Source organism: Protopterus annectens, chromosome 5.part1, assembly GCF_019279795.1.
Source record: "Protopterus annectens isolate FY-2018-M chromosome 5.part1, PAN1.0, whole genome shotgun sequence".
Classification (NCBI taxonomy): Eukaryota; Metazoa; Chordata; order Ceratodontiformes; family Protopteridae; genus Protopterus; species Protopterus annectens.
In genome coordinates, this window is record NC_056736.1 from 259,691,732 (window position 1) to 259,710,348 (window position 18,617).

General features: G+C 40.2%; 1 protein-coding gene across 1 annotated transcript in view; it reads right to left on the reverse strand.

The window, feature by feature from the left end:
* The window catches only part of POGLUT1 (protein O-glucosyltransferase 1), a 937,534-nt gene that overhangs the window by 66,068 nt on the left and 852,849 nt on the right, over positions 1 to 18,617 (reverse strand). The window contains exon 10 of the mRNA XM_044072938.1: positions 8,482 to 8,538. Within this exon, the coding sequence (XP_043928873.1) occupies positions 8,482 to 8,538 (57 nt within the window). The remainder of the gene's footprint in view (positions 1 to 8,481; positions 8,539 to 18,617) is intronic.

Here is an 18,617-nt window from a genome sequence, read left to right on the forward strand (position 1 = left end):
ACTTTAGGTCAGCTGAGAAAGCTGGTTCAAAAGGAGGTAGCGTGAGTTTTTCCAGAACAAAATTGAGGTCCCAAGTAGGTGTTGGTGCTCTCCTGGGAGGCCTAATGTTCTTGGCCCCTCTGAGAAACTGCCTTAAGAGTGGATGTGAAAATAAGGGAGGATCCGTGTTGTAGTGAGCAGAAATAGCTGAGGCGTGGATTTTAATATATGAAAAAGAAAGCCCTTTGTGTAACATCTCAGTTAGATATTGCAGAATCTGAGGTATGTCAGGCTGAAGGGTATTTTGGCCTTTAGCAAGGTTCCAGGCGCAAAACCTTTTCCATTTGTCTGAGTAGGCTTTCCTGGTGGTGGGCCTCCTGGCCTCCAGAATAGCTTCCATAACAGCTTGTGAGAGAGGAGCTGGCTGGTTGCCTGGGTGATTTGCCATGCAGCCAAGTTTAAGGTTTTGAGCTGGCTGTGTAGAATCTGATTGTCTTGCTGTGTGAGCAGGTGGGTAATTTGTGGTAGAATCCATGGTGGGCCATGGGCCATATTCCTTAATAGTGGGTACCAGTGCTGGCGTGGCCAGTCTGGAGCAATGAGTATCATTCAGGGTCTCTCCATCCTGACTTTCAGTGGCACCTTTGTGAGAAGGGGTAGTGGAGGAAAGGCATATACTGTTAGCATTTTCCAACTGAATGAGAGTGCGTCCACTTTCCAAGCTTGTTGGTGAAAAGTCCTTGTGCAAAACTTTGTTAGCTGATAGTTTTGAGGGCTGGCAAACAGGTCTATGTCTGGGAGCCCCCACTTTTGAGTTATCATTGCGAATACTTGTGGATCCAGTTTCCATTCGTGGGGATCCATGATGTTTCTGCTTAGGTCGTCTGGCAATATGTTCTTTTTTCCTGGCAGGAATTGAGCTTGTAATTGAACTTGGTAAGTCAGTGCTGTGTTCCACAAGGTCATTGCTTGCCTGCATAGAGGGTAGGAGTGTGTGCCCCCTTTTTTGTTTATGTACCACATTACTGTGGTGTTGTCTGTCCTTATGATAAGCTGTCCTGGATGCAAGAGGTCCTTGAAGGCTGTCAGAGCATTTTGTACAACTAGCATTTCTTTTTGATTGATGTGCAGATTCCTTTGATCTGCTGTCCATAAGCCTTGAACGCACCATCCTGCCATGTGTGCCCCACAGGCATAGTCCGATGCATCTGTTGTCATAGTTTGCCTGGCTGGGGGAAGGGTGAAAGGCTGACCCTTGTTGAGGTGACAAGCCTGTGACCACCATAGAAACTCCTGTTGAAGGCAGGGAATGAGAGTTATCATTGTTTCCAAGCTGTGACTGTGTTGAGTCCATACGGTTTTTAGGTACCATTGTAATTTCCTCATATGCAGTTTTGCAAATAGTATTAGTAGTATGCAAGATGCCATGAAGCCCAAGGCCTGCAGAATTTTTCTTGCAGGGAGTTGGGTCTTTGTTGCCATTGTTCTGAAGTATTGAGTTAATTTTAATTGTTTGTCTGGCATCAGATAAGCCATCTGGGCCATTGTATTCAAGCTGGCACCCAGGAATGTCATAGTTTGTGAGGGCACTAGTTTTGATTTCTGTTAGCTTACTGTGTACCCTAGGCAACTTAGAAGATGTCTTACAAAAGCCAGGTGTTGTAAGAGAATGTCCTTGCTTTCTGCTTCTATGAGACAGTCGTCCAAGTATGGGTATATTTGAATTCCCCTCTGTCTGCAATATGCAATTACTGGTGCCAGGCATTTTGTGAAGACCCTGGGCGCAGTAGATAAGCCAAAGGGCAGTGCAGAGAATTGGTAATGGGTTGAACCTGCAATGAAATGGAGGTATCTTCTGCAATTTTGTCTGATAGGGACATGCAGGTATGCCTCCTTGAGGTCCAACGTTACTAGCCAAGTTTCTTGCCCAACATGGGAAGAAGCTGCTGTAGTGTTACCATCTTGAATTTGGGTACTTGCAAGAAAGTGTTTAAAATTGAAAGGTCCAGAATGGGTCTCCAAGCATTGTCCTTTCTGGGGACTAGAAAGAGCCTTGAGTAAAATCCTTGGCCTTGCTCCTGTGCAGGTACCAGTTGGATGGCTTTCATGTCCATGAGAGCTTTAATTTGTTTTTGTGCCTCTGCCCATTGATTTTGTGGCAGGTTTAGCATTCCTTTTATCCTTGGCAAGGTGTGGAAATGGAATCTGTATCCGTGTGAGATAATGTCTAAAACCCATTTGTCCTTTGTGACGATGCGCCAGTTGTCTGCAAAAAGTGTTAATTTTCCTCCCAAGGGAGCTGCCAAGAGGGTTTTGCTTGGCAGTTTGATGTTTAAGTCATTTTGTTTGCCTTCTAGTGGTTTGGGACCTGTCTTCTCCTCCCTTCTGTGTTGTAGTGCCCCATTGGCGAGGTTTGTAAGGGATTTGTGCTTGTCCTCTGCCCCTTGGGTGCCTGTATTTACCCCTCTGTGGCCAGTCAGAAGCTGGAAAGGACCAATTTTTTGTTGGCCAATTTCTGCTGAAGCGTGGGGGCTGTACCTATAAGAAATCTTTGACCGTCTGCATAGATTTTGCCTTATCCTCCATTTTCTTTAAAACCTCCTCTGCATTAACCCCAAATAAAACATCCTGCTGTAGGGGCGCATCCAGTAACTTTGCTTTAACATGATCAGGCAGAGATTGTTCCTTTAACCAAGCATGCCTACGTACAACAGAACCAGTAACAGCTGCTCTGGAGGAAGCTTCCAAGGCATCAAAACCACATTGTAAAGTATGTTTGCCCACCTGTTCAACTGCATGCAACAGATCTTGCATTTCCCTGAGTTCAGACTGTTGAGGGAGCGTGCCCATCTTTTGTTTTATTTGAGACATAAGGAATTGCTGGTATTTAAGCATGTGAAATTGACAATTTAGTGCTCTCATAGCTAGAGTAGTAGAGGTGTAAACCTTCTTCCCCCACCTGTCTAGTGCTCTGGAGTCTCTTTCCGAAGGTACAGGATTTTTAGCCATAGAAGCCTTAGCCCCTTTGGGACCCTGGGAGATTGTCTCTGGATCAGCAGCAGGGCTTTTGTAAAGGAATTTGTGAGAGTCAGGCACTCTATAGTATCTATCTGGTTTGGCTGGAGCAGGAGGTAGAGAATCTGGATTTAAACTAGATTCTAAGAAAACATCATCTAGTATGTCCAAAACAGGAGGGATAGCAAGAGGTCTGTGCTGGGGAAGTAAAAGAAACTCTCTGAGCCTTTTCTTTGAGTCAGAGTAGTCCTGACCTTCCCAGTGGAAATGTTCCCTCATGGTGTGTAAGGTTTCCCCAAAGGAGTAGTCTTCAGGGGGAGAAGCTGAGGGAATTGAATCTTCAGCATCAGAATCTTCATAAGGGAGAAAGGAGTAATCCTGTTCCTCAGAGGAGCCTGAGGAAACAGACACCTGATCAGAGGAGGCAAAATCCTCCTCTTGTCTAGGCCTTTTGTCGGGGGGGGGGGGTTGGGAACTCCTGATCAAAGAAATCAAATCTTCAGCCATTTTAAGCATCTGTTTCTTAGGCATAGGGCCCTGACCTGGAGACTGAAGTGTAGGCTTTTTTGGTTTTAGAGGAGTCTTAAGCTTAGCATAAGATTTTATGGTGATGGTAGTTGGTCTGAAGACACCTTCAGAAACCGAAGGTGTTTCTGCAGCACCGGCTTCCCCTACTGCGATGTCGTCGGTTGGGCCTAAGGAAAAAGGCTGCGTCGGCCTAGAAATCTCTGCTGGGAGATCCAATTCAGCGGTAGCCAGGGGCCTCACTGAAAACCGGAGAACCGGCGACCAGGCCAGCCGAGGCCACGGAGTCCGGCTTGGATCTAGGCTGCCTGCCCCTATCCTTGCGTTTTTTATGCACGCCGGTAGTCGGTTGCTCCGACGGCATAGTGTAATTAAATTTTCTACCGAAGTAGTGTCGTGCAAAATCAAAGCGACGCTTTATAGTTCGCTTATTGAACCTAGCACAAAACCGACAACCAATGACGTCGTGGTCTGGGCCTAGGCAAGGTATACAAAAAGAATGAAAGTCCTTATGAGCGATTTGCTTCCCACAAGAAATGCAATTGTTAACTTTTTATGACATCGGACTAAGGCAAGAAAAGGTTCCCCAATGGGGTACTTAGCTTTGAAGACTTCGGACTGAAACTCGATTCGAAAATCTCAGGTGTCGGCCGACCAGCACTTGCGAACTGCTTCTGCTTCGGGCACCGCACGGCAAGAAAGACTGAAGAAAATGGCATTGGATGCCTCTGATATACCCCTGGCGCTCTGACGTCAGGGAAGAAGCGACAGCAACCGACGCCAGACCAAGACTTTAGAATTCTGGCCGACTGCGGGACCGCCTGACGGCAGGATAACCCAAGTATGATGACTGCAGCAGGGTAACACGATGAACATCTTTAATTTTAAAAGTTTGGCAGCATCAACTACTTCATTTCCTTTTTGGAAACTATGCACATGGAAATTCATTCACTAAGGCTTCTGTACCTCTGCAAAAGTTGACACAATGAGTAATACACCTAATACCAAATATTGCACATGTAATATGAGTATAAAGGCTGACTGGAAATACATCCTTTAAGACTGCATGTTGGTGTCTATTTTTGGAAGATGGTCAGTCATTTGTACAATCCCTATGTATACCAGAATATTTTGTGTTGTATAATGTTTCATTTCCTCCATGTATACAAAATGATCAATTTTTTTGTTCTGTTGTAATTTAGTAAGAGTTAGAAAAATAACTGCTAGACACAGAGAAAGTCTAGGGTTGGGATTCAGAAAGGCTTATTGTGTGGGGGAGCCCCTAACACAGCCATTTTGTCTTTTGTGATAAGCCTTTCCGATTCAATTGTCTGAGACCCAGTGTGGATGGCAGTCTGACTTTGGGGAAGTGACTAATGCTTATTAGCCATGTGCTATCCCTGAAAATATCACAGCTGAGCAAGTCTGTATAAAAGTTTGATATAAATACATACACATGGTCGAGAATTTAAATGGTATACAGAAAAAAAGAGAGGAGAATATCAGGAATCAGGCAATTTGCCCCTTTCCCCACTGTAGTGCAATCTTGGTGCTGATGTAAGTACAAAAGGTATAGGCGGCCTACCCTCCTGCAAAAAAAAAAAAAAAAAAAAGTATATATATATATATATATATATATATATATATATATATATGTGTGTGTGTGTGTGTGTGTGTGTATCTGCATATTTTTATTTTCAGTTTTGAGAAGTTATGCTCAATATTATGAAGTTCGATGTACTAAATATTCGACTACATATATTCTTAAAAGTTCACTGTTAGAGGAAAAAATGACACCGTAAAACCACAGTGGTCACAGCATACTTGCCATGCAGGCAAGTTCAGCAAAGACATGGGAGTGGAGATGTTAATGTGTGGACATGTGTGCACGTCTGTATGGGCATGAAGGAAGCAGAGCAGTGTGTGTGTTTCTGGGTGGTAGCACCAGTGAGGGTTAGCTAGGGAACTGAGAGTCTGGAGGTCTGTAATGTGTTGGAGCATGTGTGTGGGTGAATATTTGACTGTTTCCGTGACTGTGATACACTTGGGAGGGGTGGACTTGTTTGCAAATGACAGAACATGTGCATGCATATGTTTAGGGTGCATCTTTGCTAAAGTGATGTATGAGCTGCTAGGGAAAATACTACTGCCGTTGAGATCTGACAGTGTTATCCAAAACAACATTAAAGCCCAAAGAGTAGACAAGTAAAACTTCAAATAACTTGTGAATGCTGAAATCATCTAAAAATAGAATTTATGGGTCTTCAAAACTTCTTGGGAATAAAGAATATATGGAACCCATTGAACTTCTTTGACAATGTGAAGCAATGCCAACTTCTTCTCTAACTAATTAGGACTAACACTGCACCAGCTCTTCAGATACCAATAATCTGTCAGAAAAGGACCTGCGTGACACAATCCAAACCATAAGAAGGCCTCTTTTTATAATGTCCAGAATTCCCCTGTTGTGACTGAAGACTCTGCAAGAAGAGGGGAACAAAAAGAACCATCCTTTCACTGAAGTGTCCTGAGAAGTAAATACAGGGCTGACTGGGCTGTGACTCTTTGTGAATGGAGGGGCATCTACAGTAGATCACTGAAGGAACAATAAAGTGTTTTGTCATGTAGGTCTTTAGTTCATGGCTGCCTTCTTCCTCTGAGAGAACTGAAACCATTTAGAACAGAAAGAAAGGAAAGGATTACATATATATCCTAATAAATGGACATTTAGAACAGAAAGAAAGGAAAGGATGACATATATATCCTAATAAATGGAAACAGCCCTGCTCCTCTTCTGGAGGGTCTCAGTAATCTCATCAGAAGGTATTTCAAAGAGCAGTTCACCCATTAAAGAAGGAACAAGGACAGTAAAGCAGTTTTTCTCATGGAATGAAGACAGACTGGAGCCAAGCTATTCTAATGGAATAGGTGCTAGTGATTGCCGCCTTTGTGATGACTGCATCAGCAGTATCAAAGGAACATTGGGCCAGAAGAAACCACATTGAAAATGTGGCATTGAGAACTGTGTGTTCATACTCCTACTCATCTGAGTTAGGAACAAAAAGTAGATTTCCCAGAGTTTTCTCAACTACAGAAATTCTAGAAATAAGAAATATGAGAAATGAAATTAACAGCCTGCAAACTAAAAGTATCAACATGCTAGCAGCATTTGATCATCAATCCTGAGGAAAGAATGTTTTGTGCTGGGGATTCTGAGACTTATTCTAGCTAGACAAAGTAAAGAAATAGATCTGCTTTACGATACTTTGTTATAAAATTGCTCATTTGGGGAGGGGGTGATAAATTCTGCTTTTCTGGGTGGTAAAGGGATAAAATCCATGTGTTGCTAAGCAGCAGACATGGCGGGTCACAGAAGAGGGGTAACCCAAGGTGTCTCTTCTTTTTTTCCCCAAAAGGGACAGATGGCCAGAGTAAGCTCCAAAACCTGACAGCTTCACTACAGCAGCTGCAGTATTTCTTGGTGAGGGGGTGGGGGTGGGGATAAACGTGGAAGAAGAACACATAGCTACTGTCTGTTTTCAGCAAAGAGATCTCTGTCGCTTCACATCTGGTTAACAGTACTGAACTCAGAGAAGAATGCCTTCTCTAGTTATGGCTTGCAGGTAAACTCTCACTGCCCCCTCCTTCCATGCAGGAGGTACAGGATAGCATATGCCACATACTTACTGGCACCAACCCTGATGACAGCTAAACATACGACAGGCAGCAAGATGCCACAGGTGATGCTAAGGTCTGACAGGATGACTCAATGCCTAGTACCAGCATCACGTTCAGTTACTGCCCCTGTAGTCTAAAGCACCATTTCATCCATCTTCCACTATGTGCTGAAAAGGTAGTCAAAGTGCAGAGCAGGAACAGCTAAGGCCAAGGTGATTACAACACACATAAGTTCAGTGGGAACCATCTACACCCTCACCAGTGGCAAATGGCTCACCTCCTGCAGAGGAAAACAAAGGGTGTCAGAGTGTGTACCTATATTTGTTGAGAACAAAAAAAGTTAGTCTGTGGGCACTCATTCAGACCCAGAAACATGACAAGAAATTCATCCTTGGAACTCTAAAATCTGCTCATCAGTGTTTAATGGGTATCAGCATGTCTTAGTGATTGAAGTGAGTTGGTAAAGCGAAACCCTGGATCTCAACCTCAGGAGTGGCTAGTAGTAAAATCTCTTCACCTCTTCATTGCATCTCCAATCAACATAGTACCCAACCATAGAATACTATGACCACTTCTTGTTAGAAGATGATCTAGTAGTTTAGAATTACTAGCCACCTCAACTAATGTATATTTTGAAGCACAGCTAGATTTGGATCTGTACCTTAGCTCTGGGTATAATACCTTCTAATTTTCATGATCCTGCTGGTGATCTCCAGATAAACCCTCTAAAAGGTCTTAGTAGCCCCCCTCCCAGTCCTGCAAGTTCTATGCATTGGTAAAAAGCACCAAGCTTCTATCTTTGAGACTGGCATGTTGTAGGTTTGAAGTGCCAGCACTCAAAATGGCCATTGACACTGTGCTCCAATGGCAGTAAAGAAGCTCTCTGTGATGATCCTTATACATGAATATTGTGACCACAGGTATAGACTCATTTTCAGAACCCTTGAAAATTGTAGCTATTGAATGTTGTACATTTGGGGGATAATAAATAAAGTTATGGATCTCTGGGGAAGGTGTGTTTCACAGCTCTAGTGCGGAGTTGTTGTCTAGAGCACAAAAGAAACACATATTGCTTAAGCAGTGCAGCTAAAGATTATAAATGATCCATGAGAAAGGGAACTGGAAGAATGCACCCATGTATTACATCCACTGCACAGCAAACAACATACTTGTTTTGTTTTTTCTTTATAAGTTTGCAAATCCTCTTAACCAAAGCATGTAATAAGCTGCCTACAATACTCATGCAGAAGCACCAATAATAATACAAAAAACAGATATCCTTACCTCTCAGCAATGTCCTTTGCAATGTCATCATTCTCCCTAACAAACTGCAACAAATCACTGAAATCATAAAACAAGAGCATCCAGTTTAGTGTTTCATCAAAGATCAAGCCTATTTTTTAATTCAGCTAAGATAACACACCTGTTAATTTTCAAATTAACCCCTAAAATTATTTAACATTATGGCAATATTAGAAAATTATATAGTATTTGCCAAAGTTCAGGGCAAGAGGCATGTTACTGGTGCTGCTATGGAATCTCATCCCTGCAAGTAGTTTCTTCTCTCAAATAGCAACACATTGTGTTGCATTTCTGTAACTAGACTGGCATATTTAAAAAATGGGGATACTGCCTGCAGTAAGGCAGTGGCATTCTCAATACAAATGACAGTGCATTTTCTCTACCATTTTTAAAACCCTACCCAGTTCTTGTAGGTCCAAAACAATATCCTAAGATCCAAACTCAACACAGAAATTAGCAGTCCTCTAAAGGCAGCATCTGCAATATTCAGTTTCAGGTACTTGATAATGGTGGCACAGCATAAACAAGTATGTTGTATTTATAACTACCTGTCACAGAACACCTACTATGAATCAGCTGCAAGTGTTAACATGTATTCCACTCCATCTGATTCCAAAGAACTCATTCAGAGTGAGGTGTTGCTTAAGATTTTGGAAAGAGCTAGAACTTCTACTTGGCTGTGAGGAGGACTGTTACTGGCCTACAACATTAAGGTAAAGGATAATTCTAAAATGATTAATTTGGATAAAATGACAAGGTTCTAGCCAGCTGGCATTTCCCTGTTTATGTCTGGGGAAATTAAAGGACAAATATAGTCAACTTCTAGACTAATAACTTAGACCATAGTCCTTATGGCCCTGAAAAAGACAACAAGCTTTTATTAAGCATCAGGAAAACTGTAGTTTCTTCAGGCCAAGTTACTGTTGTAAAAGGACTCATCTGTTTGACCAAATAAGGCTGTTTCAACAGGGTTATTGGGTATCACTTCAAGGAAACCTGATCACCTGAGGACCTGTTCACTCATTTTCACATGCTGCAGCAATAACTAAAAAACTATCCTAGAAGGAATGTTGGGAAAAAATTAAAAAATACATTTTTGCTGAATGAATCCAAGTGTCATGAGGATCCAAATTCAGTGTAATAACCTTCATCAAAGAAAAAAAAATAATGGAGACTGTGACACCTGTGCCCTGGCCCAGCAATCAAGGAGCCTCAATCCTCACCAATAACCCCAGAGTTGTCTCATATAAAAGGAAAGAATAACAAATACACACAGTAAAGTGCAATTTCCCTTAAGAGCACGCAGGGATCACAGTCAGTCCGGGGCTGGTCACTCCCTTGCTCCCCAGGGTCCCCAATAAGACTCCCCACTGGCACAGCTATAGGGTCCAGATTTCAGCCTTGCTGGGCAAGCTAAAATCTCCAGTACTCTCTCTGTCCAACCAGTGTTTTGTGTCCCTGCCCAAGTAGCTGACACACACACACTGAGATAATGGGTTATACAACCACACAGACACTTATGGGAGAGGCTGGCACAGGTTCTCCAGATGTGCCCCTTTTACCCAGACTATATGGTAGTAATCACTTGCCACCACTCAGCTAATATTATCAGCTACCCAAAGGCCCTTAAAAGGGTGTCCAATTATTACTGTGGATATTATTATCCAATGTGACTAAACAGTCTCAAGACTTATTATAGTGACCTGGTCAGTAAACTCTATAAATATGCCATGCACTCTACAGCTTAAATTATCTCTACCCAAAACCAGCCACAGTTAAAAGGTTTTAAAATATTTAATAATAAATAATTAAAACCACAAGGCAATACATTCTACTACACAGTGCTAGTCAAAAGAGTTCAGAGATCACACAGAAATACTTAAAATAAATCAGTAGTACAGTTCTGACATCACAGCAAAACACAGTCTAAACTTTCTAATTTCTAGCTCTCTAAAAGAAAACACAAGTCTAAGATAACTTACATAAGACAACAGGCAGTGCTGAGTTGGATAGTCAGACAAACATGCTTAATAATCTCTGGTTCTCACTGTTTAAAATGAAACTGCAGTTCTGCTAAAACATTACATAATTTTTACACTTTCCTGGAGTTCCCAGGCTGACAGAAACTGCATTTACATTCTTTTACACTTAGAGCAATAAAGGACATTCCACATGTAAATTCTGGTCATTAACCTTAGCCTTAAAACAATAGGCAGGAAGCCTTCATCTCGCCGGACTGGAACAGACTTGTAAAACATCAAAGGCAGTGATGAAATAATTTTAATTTCAAAGGACCAACAAGAAATGCTTGACTTAGCTTTCTTTACTGCAGATGGCAATGTTGCCATTGTTTTAAGTTCAAAATTCATATTTACAAATGATAGAATTATCTGCACAATTTTATCTAGCTAGGCTGCCAGCCTTCACCCTTCTCTACCAGTCTTCACAGAGACCACACATCTTTCATCTGAAATCCAAAATTAAAGTGAATGTGTCAGCAATGGTCAAAATGAGAATCATGTCAAAACATCAGTACAGGCAGCCACAGGATGGCGTTTCAGTTGGAGTTTTGACCTACACAGTGGTACCAGAAGCTAGCAAGGAGGAGAGCATCATTTATAGAAATGATATCAGTAGTCACAAATGGCCCTGGATAGGCTAAAAAAACTAATGCTTTGAAAGGACATGGCATTGCCTGAAAATGTACAGGTGTCCAAGATGCCGACTACCACAGCTCATTAAACACTGACAGAAATGGGAAAAACAGAGAACTGTGTCCTAGAAAACATGGCTTGTCAATGCTGATGGACAGTCTTGAGCAAAGAGGAATGAAACAAAGCTCTGTATGCAAACACCAGCAGAAGGGAATGTAGATGGCTGCTTGCATGTCACATGGCAAACAATGAATTTAACTACCCTTCTATAAACTGTCAACAAGTATGCTCAAAGTTTCCAAATTTTATTAAATGTTAATTCCCTTGATCAACTTGTTTCTCTCCCTGCTGGAGTCCGCATCAGTGTCTTCCCTTTCTGTAGCCCTAATGTCCCTACCTTCTTAGCAAAATCTGACCATCTAGCAGTATCCTTTTTCATCATAGCACTCAACCTCCTAGTTCAAGAATCAGAGACAAACCCAAAAATAACATATCTGAAGTATTGCTCTTACACATTTAGAAATTGCTAGAAAAAGAAGTTATGTACTTAACATAATGTTCCATCTGTGTTATCCATTTTCATTTATCCTTGACATATGTGTTTGGTTCCTATATCGTCCATTACTACAGCTCGCATGGGCCAAAACCTCTCAAGCTTCACCTCTATTCACAGTCCTTTTCTCCCAATTACCTCAGATCTAGTTTGCAGATTAGATATAAAAGTCACAGATATGAAAGCCATATCTGCTATGCCTTAATGATCGCAATAAGTTATATGTACACTACCCATTCCACCAATGAGTGCTCAAAGGCCAGGGGATGGAGGGAGGGGAGTCAAGGATAAATGAAAATGGACAACATAGATGGAATGTTATGGTAACTACATAACTTCTTTATCTGATGTTGTCAATTTTCATTTTATCCTTGACATATGGGACAGAGTCTCCAGCTACCTTCGAACTTGGCAGGACTCACGAAGGACATTCCTAAGCACCACTGAACCAAAGTATGCTCTTCCCCTAGAGACCAAATCTAATTTGTGTTGAGTAATAAAGGTATGGGGAAAAGCCCAAGTTGCTGCTGTACATATATTATCCATTGACGCTACAGATTGGAAAACTGCTGAAGTGGCTACAGCTCTTGTAGAATGTGCCTTAATAGTTCTCAGCAAACCAATTTTCTTCTTGTTTTAATATTTTCTGTTCTAAAAGATATAATCACAAAATGCTTGATCGCACCTGAACATGAAATGCCACTTTTACCTGATGATGAACTTAAGATGAATGAAAATTCAATCACTACAGACGATGAATGTTATGATGCTGAAGCGTATTTTATCAAATTAAGAAAAATCAAAATATAATTGTGTATTGTATTTCAGAGTGTCAAAGGGGGGATTCTGTTAGAGAAAAATGCATTTCTCATTATTATTCTTCACAAAATGCATATTAACTTGCAGTTTCTTCACAAATTAATTGTTTAATACTTGTTATGCTAAAAATGATATGTAGTATAGATATACAGTTATGCAAAGAACTCGTACTTATTGTAGTTCAAAGTGTTTTACAAGTGAATTCTAATATTAAGTTGTAAAGTGTACTAACAGATGACTGAAGGTTAAGAAAGTGCTGAAGGGGTTAAGGGATGTACTATGGTTTACAGAGTCTGGAATGCCCAGGAAGGGAGGAAAGAACATAATGCGAAAGAGATTTTGTTTTATGTGAGCTTGGACCTTCCCAAGCTGGGATGGGTAGTTACAAGGAATGTTGGGGAGATAAGTGTTACTGGTACTGAAATTTACCAAACCTTGCACTTGAAAAGAAGACAAATAGTTGGTCAGATTTTCTCATGTCTTTTGTCCTGTGAAGATAAAAGCGTGTAATTGTCTGTGAACATCTAACAAATGCAAACAGTATTCATCTTTATTTGAAAAGCTGGGAAAGAATACTGGTAAATTAACAGTCTGATTAATATTAGACTCTGATACCACTTCAGGCAGAAATGTGGGATTTATCCATAAGGAAACTCTGTCTTTGTGAAATATCAGATAAGGTGGGCTACATGATAAGGCTTGAATTTCTGAAATCCTTCTGACAGAGGTTATTTGGATCTACTGCATTCTAACGAATTTCCGTTTCACCGAAATGTAAATCTGCGAATGCATTTACACGAAAGTGCATTTCAACAAAAACGCACTTTTGTGTAAATCCATAACGAAAAAACTAAACACTTAAAACACTTTTATGCAGGGGAGCAAGCCCCCCTGCACCCCCCATACTTTAATATTCTCACTCCAAGATCGCACTACAGTGGGGAAAAGGGAATGTTCCCTCATCCCCACTGTACTACGATCTCAACAACAGTCCGCTTAGTTGTACATCAACACTAAATGTTGATGTACAACTAAGTTAACATGCAAACCGCATGTTTTTTTCTGTATTTACATAATTTATTTTTTTTATTTTACATACTAATTTACTTGAAAGTGCATTTTTGATAAAACGCACTTTTATGTAAATCCACTCACGAATTTCCCGTTTTGGTGAAACAGAATTCGCTAAAATCAAGTAGATCCATTTCCAACAAAAATAATGTTTTCCATGACAAGTACTTTAGATCGCAGTCTGCAGATGGTTCGAAAGGAGAATGTACAATGGTTTGCAACACTAGGTTTAGATTCCAAGGTGGAGTAGGATCCTTGAAAGGAGGTTTTAGCAAAAGTGTCTCTTTTAAAGATGACTTACAAAGCCTATGAGAGGCCAAGGAATGTTCTTCCAAAGCATCATGGAAATTCAAAATTGCTTCTAGTGGAATTCTGATGGTAGATGGGGAAGCTCTTGCATTGAAAAGAGAGACTAAGAAATCTAAAATATTATCAATAGATGCAGAAAAAGGGTCAATATCCATTTCACAAGCCCAAAATGGTAAATCTCTTCCCATTTAGTAGTATACAGTTTGCAGGTGGAAGGTTTATGAGAAGCTAGGAGAATTTGGCGTACAGGAAAAAAGGTTAACTCGACTGGTAACTAATGGAACTGGAGGAACCATGCTGTCAGTTTGAGGTTCAGAATGGATGAACTAGTCCGTCTGGATGGGACAGAAGGTCTGGAGCTGGGTCCAGCATCCAAGGTCATTGAATCAGATAAGGCCAAAGATAGGGGAACCATATCTGCTGAGGCCAATAAGTGCAATGAGGATTACTTTGCTCTTTAGCCTGATTGCTTTCTGTATGAATTGGAATTAGAGGTAACAGGAAATGCATATATGAGTCCAGTGGACCAAGTGTGAAGAAGGGAGTCTCTTGGTGACTTCCCTGGAGGGAGATCAGGGCAAAGTAGTTGCTGTACTTGTTGTTTAGGGGATAGGCAAACAGGTCGCACCAAGACTGGCAACACTGACAGAAAATCCTGTCACTTTTGGATTGAGAGACCACTTGTAAGATTGGAGAATACATCTGCTCAGTTTGTCTGCTATAACACTGGAACCCCCCGGAATGTGCATTGGTATCAGAAAGCAGTTGGAAGAGATAGCCCACTGCCACACACAGAGTGCTTCTCGACAAAGGGGGTAAGATTTGGTTCCTCCCTGTTTGTTCAAGTACCAAACTACTGAAATATTGTCTGTTTGAATCACATTTGTTCCCCCAGGAAGAGCAGTTTGAAAGGATTGTAACACTAAAAGCACTACGCTTAGTTCCAGAACATTGATATGCAAGTTGCCTCTAAGGGGGATGAAGTGCCTTGGACAGTCTTGCCCAGAAAATGCCCCCCCCCCCACTCCCCCCATTTGGGAGGCATCCGTGGTCACTATGGCCTTGGGTTCAGGAAGGGTGAAGGGGTGGGAGAATTTCTTTAGAATAAATCCATCAAGCTAGGTCCTTCCTGCAATGATTGGTGATCAGAATCTGGTCTGACATGGGTTGGTATAACATAGACCATTAAGATGCCAGCAGCCACTGTACAATTCTCATGTGATATCTTCCTATGGGAGCTAGAGTTATTGTCGCTGCCATAGAACCTAGAGCCTGTAAAATTAGATGAGTTGGTACCTTCTTGCTGTGGATTATTTTCTGAACCTGTGTTATTAAAAAAAAAAAAAAGACTTTAAAAAATCATAAGAGGTTTGTTGACGACCTATTTTTTATTTGGGATGGCTCATTATTTCATTTGGATGATTTTATTAAGTATTTACAAACCACTACAGGATTTTTAAAGTTTAAAAAAAATGTTCAATATTGAAGTATTGATTTTTTAGATATTACTTTGAAGAAAAATGTATATGGCCGGTTAGAAACAATGTCATGCTATCAGAGATAGCATGCATCCTACCTATATGTTTGATAACATAATGTTAAACCAAATAACAAGGGTCGGTAGATTAATACACAGGATGATGTCCTAGAAGAAGAGTTGAATCAGACGGTTAATGATTTTGATTTTATTAAGTATTTACAAACCACTACAGGATTTTTAAAGTTTAAAAAAAATGTTCAATATTGAAGTATTGATTTTTTAGATATTACTTTGAAGAAAAATGTATATGGTCGGTTAGAAACAATGTCATGCTATCAGAGATAGCATGCATCCTACCTATATGTTTGATAACATAATGTTAAACCAAATAACAAGGGTTGGTAGATTAATACACAGGATGATGTCCTAGAAGAAGAGTTGAATCAGACGGTTAATGATTTTGATTTTATTAAGTATTTACAAACCACTACAGGATTTTTAAAGTTTAAAAAAAATGTTCAATATTGAAGTATTGATTTTTTAGATATTACTTTGAAGAAAAATGTATATGGTCGGTTAGAAACAATGTCATGCTATCAGAGATAGCATGCATCCTGCCTATATGTTTGATAACATAATGTTAAACCAAATAACAAGGGTCGGTAGATTAAATACACAGGATGATGTCCTAGAAGAAGAGTTGAATCAGATGGTTAATGATTTTCAGATACGTGGTTATTCCAGACGAAAAGCTATGAATATTAAAAAGGAAGTGTTGAAACAGAGGAAATCTCAATACTCCCCGATTTTTTCTAGTAAACACAAAAGAAAACAAAGTGATAATAGCAATATATACAGGAAGGAAAACACAAAGTGTAGGTATATTTTAGCATATGATCAGAACATGACTGTTATTAAGGACATTATTAAAAAATACTGGCCACTCATCACAGGTTTGTGAACTACAGAATGAGGAATGCCACCCTAAAATATAGGTTATGTTACAAAGAACAGCATAGTCATCAGACTCTGAATAGGGTGTAGGGTTGCCACCTTTTCAAATGCCCAAAATGGGACATTTTTGGTACAAATGTTAGATTTTGCATGGTGAAACATACCCATGGCCAGTACCAAGGACAAAATGTTACTTTTTTTCCTAAATAAAAGCTTATTCTTGTAGCATTTTAGTTGCCTATTCTGTTTCTTATAACATTTAGGTGTTTCAGATACAGAATAACTGTTTTATGCAACTATTACATAAAATATAGGAAATAATTTTGTCCTAAAATCTCAGGACATTTACCATTTTTTCAATTTTTTTGCAGGACACAACTGTCCCTCGCAAAGTAGGACAGATGGTAACCCTAATAGGGTGGGAACTTATAAATGTTATTAGTGTACTCTTTGTAAATATATTTTTCCTGATACAAATTTTATTGACCAAGGAAGGAACACTAAATTTAATATTCATGCCTATGGGAATTGCCATACTAAAAATCTTGTATACATGGCTAAGTGCATGAAATGTGTTTCATTCTATACTGGTAAGACTAATCAAATGTTAAAGAATCGTATTAGTAGTCACATATCTTTAATAAAAAGAAAAGTTATAACAAATGCTTTATATGAACGTGCATCAGAAACAGACAATATGCATAATTTTAAATTATGTATTATAGAGACTATCCATGATTCTATGAGAGGGGGTGATATAATAAATGCAACAGAAAGATGTGAGAATAAATGGATTCTTTATTTCAGGGCATTTTATTCACCTGGTCTAAATGGAGTTTATTCCTTGAAACCTGAACTTACACATCTACACAGTTGTGTCAAATGATTTTTATATATCTTTTGTATATATTTTTTATTATGTATGTATTTTTATACAGGTAATTTTTTGTGCGTTAATGAAGTGCTAATTAAAGTGTTAATTGAAGTGTTAGTAATTGCTATTTAAACTGTTCACAGTTAGAGTGTGGCTGATGCCTGAAGAAGCAGATTTTTTTTCTGTGAAAGTACCTTTATGTTGTGTGTACTAGCACTAAATATATTAAAATAGTGAATTCTTACTATTGTTGTATGGTTTTGATACAGCTTGTGTGCGTTGTTAATGATTTTTGCAGTCTCACAGCAGGATAGGATGCTATGGTTGTTGTCGTAGTTAGTATGCCCCTAAAAACTCTGTGTTAGTCAGTTGAGAAGTTTTGTGATTTACAGTTATTCTTAAGTATGCACAGGTCTTGAGAAAGTAACCTCTCACCTCTATCAATCGATGCCTGGTCGGAGTGGTAATGAGCCAGTCGTCCAAGTATGGAAACACCCAGAATTCTTGCAGTTTCAAGTGAGCTGCTATTACTGCCATACATTTGGTGAACGCCCTTGGGGGCTGTGCTGAGACCAAACAGCAGCACCCTTTACTGGTAATGACTGGCTCCCAGCTTGTCCACTTTTATGTAGTAATTCGCATCTTGAAGATCTATCGAGTACATCCAGTCATCTTTTTCTAAAAGAAGAATGGACTGTACTGGGACCATCCAGAATTGTGTTTGTCGAACTGATTTGTTCAACACAATGAGATCCAAAATTGGTTTCCAGTCCCCTGTCTTTTTTTGGCACTAAACAGAATCTTGAGTAAATTCCAGATCCTCTCTGGTCTGGTGGGACTTCTTGGATGACTCTAGCAGTTTTTGTATTTCTAGAAATGCTGGTGCCCTCTGATTGGGTGGAACATCGGGGACTTTTTTGCACACTGGGGGATGAAGGAAAAAGAGTATGGTATAACCTCTGGAAATAATCGTTTGCACCCAAGAATATGTTATATTTGTCCAAGCATTTTGGTGCAAGGCTAAGCATCCCCAGACTGCCTCCAGAGGAAGACAATCAGGCCTCCTTTCAGGAATGCTGAAAGGGCTTACCCAGGAAGAAGTCCCTAAAGTTCTGGTTGTGCAGACCACCTCTGCCTCATGGACAGCATCTTCTATTCTAGTTTGCCCCTCTGTGCCTGGAAGAACTAGCTCCTCATGTGTCCTGTAAAGGCCCTTAGGACCTTTTGAACCACATCTTTCCACTGCTCCCCTGATTCCTTGAAAAGGATCTTTGGGGGGGGGGGTGGAAATATGTACGCCCAAAACAGAAAGAGTCTTACCTTCTTTCTCACACCTGGATAATGTTTCTCTAACGTTTGGGCCAAACAGAGATGATCCGTCAAAGGGTGCATTGAGAAATGAAG